This window comes from Eurosta solidaginis, chromosome 4 (genome assembly GCF_040869045.1).
Source record: "Eurosta solidaginis isolate ZX-2024a chromosome 4, ASM4086904v1, whole genome shotgun sequence".
Classification (NCBI taxonomy): domain Eukaryota; kingdom Metazoa; phylum Arthropoda; class Insecta; order Diptera; family Tephritidae; genus Eurosta; species Eurosta solidaginis.
This window is the reverse complement of record NC_090322.1, coordinates 182494120-182500360: the sequence shown is the minus strand read 5'-3', so window position 1 is coordinate 182500360 and position 6241 is coordinate 182494120. Positions and strand designations below refer to the sequence as shown.

The 6241-nt window shown below is 34.4% G+C and overlaps 1 protein-coding gene and 1 long non-coding RNA gene across 2 annotated transcripts; one reads left to right on the top strand and one right to left on the bottom strand.

Moving 5' to 3' along the window:
* The first annotated feature begins 3352 nt into the window (after positions 1 to 3352).
* On the top strand, positions 3353 to 4332 carry LOC137248386 (uncharacterized). Its single transcript, XR_010952168.1, has 3 exons — positions 3353 to 3401; positions 3459 to 3633; positions 3695 to 4332. It is a non-coding gene; the product is annotated as an uncharacterized lncRNA (long non-coding RNA).
* A 171-nt stretch (positions 4333 to 4503) lies between these two features.
* On the bottom strand, positions 4504 to 5829 carry LOC137248385 (uncharacterized). Its single transcript, XM_067779305.1, has 3 exons — positions 5655 to 5829; positions 5421 to 5588; positions 4504 to 5097 (listed from the first exon to the last, which is right to left on the bottom strand). Exons 1-3 carry the CDS (start codon positions 5780 to 5782, stop codon positions 5073 to 5075), a joined length of 321 nt encoding a protein of 106 aa, XP_067635406.1. The 5' UTR covers positions 5783 to 5829; the 3' UTR covers positions 4504 to 5072.
* Between the last annotated feature and the right edge of the window lie 412 nt (positions 5830 to 6241).

Genomic DNA, 6241 nt, shown 5'->3' with positions numbered 1-6241 from the left:
TTGTTTTTGTGAAAATTAAATCAGGAAAATGTATTCTTCTGCACAAAACGCACACGCGGTGAAAAATGCAAATCGCACGAATGTGCTGCTATAAGAAGAAGAAGCGTGAAGAAGATGACGTTTGACGTTTTCTTTTTGACGTTTCGTAGTAGAGGATGTGACTCTTCGGATTAGTCGATTGATTTATCGGTTGGTGAAGGCTGCCTGCTAAATTTTCCAAACAATTGTTCGTTGCCAATCAGTAAATATCTAATAACTTTGTATAGCCGGACTTTCTCGGGAACGGCATAACCGATTTAAATTAAATTTGGCACAGAGTTAATTGCCGTTTTTCAGTGAGTTTTACAGCTTCGGCTCACGCTCAATTCTCACGGGAATGCTCTGGATCATTGAGAGACTTGAGAAGCAGATGTCGTGAAATTTTCGCACACGTGAAATGTGGTAGGCAGATGTCGCCGCTGTTTTTCATTTAACTCATACGGCGAAAGGCTAAGCAGCGACATCTTCATCATTTTTGAAAAACTAGCACCCCTATTATGAATTTTCATACGATAGACGATAAACGCTTGCTAGCGTATCGTAAAAAATCAGCTTTCATATTGCGATTTCCACACGCCCGATAGATGTACTATTGTGAATGACGGCAGAGTTTTGTTTACAAATTTTTGTGAATCTATACGAAACAGATAGCAAAACAAAACGTAAATACTAACAATTCAATTTCCTTGTACGTAAAAGTGGCAAAAGTTTTTAAAAGCTGTAATAATAAAATGTTTTCTGCTACCTATGTATGTATGTTGCTTTTATAGAAACTCAAATGAACAAATTGACGAAACTTGCATAAAGCCATAGAAAAAAGAAAATTGAGAGATGCTTCCAATCTGCTTGAAATAAACTCTACACTGTAAGTACTTGACATACTAAGAGTAAAAAAAGTTTAATAAACAAAATAGATTTCAGAGTATGTCTTAACAGTGGTAGAAGTCAGTTTGCGCGCCCATAAAAATAGGGCATCCATCCCAAATATTTTGAAGGTTTGTGCCACTTCAAGGCTTCTTGCCCAGGGTGTTGCAACAGAGTGTTGGGAATGAGGGTTTAGTTGGGTCCTTTGGATTTTGTAATAATTTTACATTTACTTTTATTTAAATAGCTCCCAACGTATCGTGCAAAAATTTATAACGAACAGTTGATGCGTATGGCAATACCACGATAAACGATAAACACTAACGATCGGGTTTTACACGCTAGAATTTATTTCATAATACGGTATAACAGATTGCAAGCGTTTATCGTGTATCGTATGAGTTCATAATAGGGGTGTTATAACATATTACATATACTATAGTATATTTAAAGCCGCGTTGCCAACCTAAAAATAAGTAATTAACAAATTATCTGGCTCACAAATTGAACCAGACTTCTATCTGGATTTATCTGGCTCAAATCGTTGTTGTTGCATTTACATGCAAAATTATTTATCTGGCTCAGGATTTTGCCACTGGATGATAGCTATTGTAAACTTCGCGTGAATGCAATTCGCAATGGAAAAATTCCCACATTGGTTATTTCTCGTTGTGAACTTCACATGTGAAAAATTTCCCATTTTCGAAAAATTACCCTAACCGTCAACAAATTTTTTCCACGTGAATGTATAGAATTTGTCATAGTGTACCTATACAAAGTGTGTCAACTAAGCGATAAACGTCAAAACTACAAACAGCCTCACTCACCTGATGCAAATCTCACGTCTAGAGTTGCATTTTTGGTACGTAAGAGTACTTCAAGCTGAGTTGCATTTAATAGTTAAATAAAACTTTGTAGTATTTACAGATGTAATAGTTGCATATATTTCCGCGGAAATAAGAATACTAGATTTGTAGCCTGCAACAATGCGGAAACAAACGGAAAGCAAAATTTATTTAAATTAGAGTCAAAATATAAAGCGCCACACGTGAAACATGGAAAAATTTCACTTCTAAGGCTGTTTACACAAATGCATAAGGGCAAAATTATGTAAAACGCTTTGGTCACTTAAAAAGCATATATGACACTACTTTATTTTTGCTTGGATTTCAAGCTAAAAAAACTAACGAAACTTTATCGGAACTTCAAAACACAAAAAAAAATTCTATCATGAAAAAGCGAGGCCACTATTTCCCCATAATTAGCGAGTTTGTCATGTTTTTGTTTATGTTTTACATTTTATTTTTACATTAACATTTTTAGCAATAAAACAATGCAAATAACACGCGGAAATTATTTCTTTCTCTAATGGTTCACTTTTTTCACAAGAAACTTGATTCTAATTGTGTTTTTATGCACCAAATTTTCAAACTAAAAAAAAAACTTTCATTTGTCTGAAAAAAATAAAGAAAAAACGGCCGAAAGTCAAAAAAACCTATCGAAAAACAAACTGGCTCGTTTGTTTTTAATGAAAGGTTGTATTTTTCTTGTATTTCGTTAGTTTTTTGAAATATAATTTAGCGTAGGCACGCAACCAAAGCATTTATGTAAATTTTTCGATACTTCGCCCAACAGATGAATTAATGAATGCTACACAACCAAAGCGTCTGTTTAAATCCGCCTTAATTTTTGTAGCTGTGAAAGCCTCCTGCAAATATAATGGTGCTGTAATTGCAAACAAATCAAACTCCTATATGACGCTACTTCATTTTCTATGTATTTTTCTTGTATTTTCTCTTATATTTTTTGTCGAGGGAGCCAATAAGGTTTCAATACTGGTGAAAGTATGTGAACTATATTTGAAAAAACTAACGAAATGCAAGAAAAATTCAACGTAGTTCATTAAAAACAAACAAGCCAGTTTGTATTTCGATAGGGTTTTTTGACATTACGCAGTTTTTTCTTTATTTTTTCTGACAAATGAAAATTTTGTTTTTAGTTTCAAAATTTTGTGCATAAAAACACAATTAAATTCAAAGTGTAAATTGTGTGTGCAAATGAGTTTTCAATAAGTGTACATTTTTCAGTTTTCATAGTGAACTTGGGTACAGAAATTCAAATTAAAAAGTTTTTCACAATAATTTGAAAAACTCTACGTTTTCTCTGCTTTTACAATTAAAGGAGTAACCCTCCGTAATAAATTAAACTTTTAATGAAAATCAATAACTCTGAACTGAACACTTTTCGCAATGATATAAAATTAAAATGCTGTGGAACAGGAGCAACACTTTTGTGACTACATAAACCCTGTTTCAATCTTTTACGTCTCTGCACAGAACCCTAATTGACCTTTTTCAACCGAAACAACAATGGCAACCCAGATTTTCCTGTTATGCCTACTTAAGCGAGTGCCTGTCAGAAAGAAGTCAACACACTTGTACTTGTACACTATGGAATTTGTTCGCAAAACTGAAAAGGGGCACAACACTCGATAAAATGTAAGGATTGTTTCTTGCTTATTAAACTTAGTTAAGAATTATTTTATATCACATTAGGTCTATAAACAAAACTCAGTTGACTTTCTTGGTAAGCACTATGACCGAAAATCTTGAAATAGGGAAGGGCTTCCAAAAAAAAAATAAAGATAAAGTGCTGGCTTTTTGGAAGAAATTGAACAATTCCCTCAATAGCATGGGCCCACCATCAAAATCAATCTCCGAATGGAAAAAGGTGACTATCAATGCAATGTGGCTATGGAATGTGCCATAATTTATATAGCCATTGCTTACAGGTTTGGATTGTTCAAAAATGATACGTACGAAACAAGGCTGTCGAAAATACCAAAAATAGAAAAAGACCGGTGGAGGACCTTGCAAGCAAAATGTTTTTTCTGTATTAGAACAGTCAATTTTGGATATAACTGCGTCAGTAGCAGCTGCGGAAGGTGTCGAAGATGGCAAGCCTTTTGGTTTGAATGCAACGAAATCAACTAGTAAGCAACGTGAAAATAACAGTAGTGATGAAGACAACAGCTCTAGTGAGGACTCTGAAGTAGAATTTAGTTGCATGGACAATTGCTTGGACGAAAATAGCACCGAAACTGCCGGTGACACGCAAAGGGAAAGTGCTTTGCCTGCACAAAAAACCAGCCAGCAAACTCGCAAAAAAATTAACCCTGCGGAGCTTTAAATATTGAACTAGATGTTCAAAAAGAAATGAATGACAACGTCAGAAAGGGCTTGGAAATCCAGAGTCATCACTATACTGAAATAGAAGGCCACTTAAAGGAATTAAACCAAGGCCTCGAAAACTCGAAACAAAACGCCACAATTCGGAAATTGAACGGCTCAGAAAAATTGAAGTTGACCGTAAACTCATACTTATAAACAGCCAAATCGAGGTTCAAAATTTGAAAATACTAGCTGCAAAGAAAAGCTTAGGCATTAATTAGAATGTTTCGAACGTTTTTGTAAAAAAATTAATTTTATGTACTTTATTTTTTCAAATTGGTAAAGCAAGATTAACAATAAAGCCGCTTTTGAGCTAATACAAATCAGACATTTCTTTGAAGAGTGTTATTCAATTATAAAAACATTTTGTCATAAATTTACATAAGGCAATTGCCTATATTTGCTCTAATACGCTTGGCCTCATTGAGGTATGATGAATGCGATTCCGATTCTTCAAACTGCACGTGTTCAGAAATTTCCGGTTGAGAAGCTCTATTTGAAATAAAAGGTGTGTCATCGCACCTATACTTTAAGCATATATTGTGCAACGCGCAACAGACATTAGTAATTTGAGCTGCTTTCTTAGGCGGATAATGTAGCTCCCTGGCTCCTAGTACACACCTCCATCTATTTTTTAAGACGACATTGGTCCTTTCCACAATGTTACGTCCACGTGCATGAACCTCATTAAATTTGCTTTCTGTGGAGCCCTCTTCCGCTGATCTGTGGGGTGTTAGCAACCAAGGCTCCAGTGGATATCCAGCGTCGCCTATGAACAAAATTTGATTTTGGCACTTACAGATTTCATTAAAATTTTCCCTAGCAGCCAAACATTTCTAGTGCCTAGCAAGTAATCCTGCTCCATTGAAACCCTCAATTCTCTTGTATTCCAAATTAATGAGTCATGGCAGGCTCCAGCGTTTGTTGCATCGACGTATCTTATTGCCATTTTGTTATCACATACCTGCAGATAAAATTATTAACATGTGTAAAAGCATACACAAATTTTACCAATCTACCAGCAAAACGTTCATACTATAGTAACCTTTTCTGTTATAATATAAGTTTTTATTATTCCTAGGGCCTATAATTCTAACGTGTGTGCCATCTATGCAGCCAATAATGCCTGGGATATAAAATTGTTGATGAAAATCCAAAGCAATTTCACGCATTTCGTCTTTAGTAGGCCATTTTATCCACTGATTGCAAAGGCACTCCTCAAAAACATTCAATACTTCAGACAAGACATGGCTAAAACTTGACTGCGATAAGCCAACATCCACTTACCTCCCTACTCCTTTTTGGTATGCTCCTTCACCAAAAAATCTTAGAGCAGCTGAAAGCTTTACGACTATGTCTATTGCAAAACGTTTACGTGCCACTGGCAGACCACTGTGCAATACATCCAACAAATATTTGAACGCCGGCTTGTGTATTCTATACAATTGGTGAAATCTATGTATAAAAAGTTAAAACGCGATTATTTATTTGGTTTACGAGTATAATAATTTGCATGTTTACCTTGCATTAGGTAATTCAAGGGGATTACACTTGTCGCGTAATATCCTCCTGGACACTCGTTCAGCCAATTGCTGACTGGTATTAGTTTCTTCTTCAATTAAACAAAGGCGCAAGTAAGCACTAATCATTACAATTTTAATATTTAACGCAAAAATAAAAATGTTTGACTACACAACAGCAATTTTTTCTGCAAAAATTTTTAAACAAAACATGAGTGATGTTCACAATAGCATATTCGAAATTCGAATATAAGGATTGTTTCACATGAAATTAACGATACGAATTTTTTGTTCATGGGAAATAAAAAATTCATGGGATTGATTTATTCACATGAAGTTTACAATAAGGCTGAATGAGCGAATTTTGTCAAATATAATTCTTCTCATAGAATGTGGAACATAAGGTCGAAAGGTTGTAGAGAAATATCACACCATTTGTTTAAATTAATAACTTGAGTATGAATTTCTTTTAAATTATTTTTCGAATTTTGATTAGAAATGGTTTTTTGTAAAAATGTATCAGTTTGTTGTTCTTTATATAAAGTTTCTAAATTTATATCTTGAGTTGAAATTGCATTTATTTCTGGA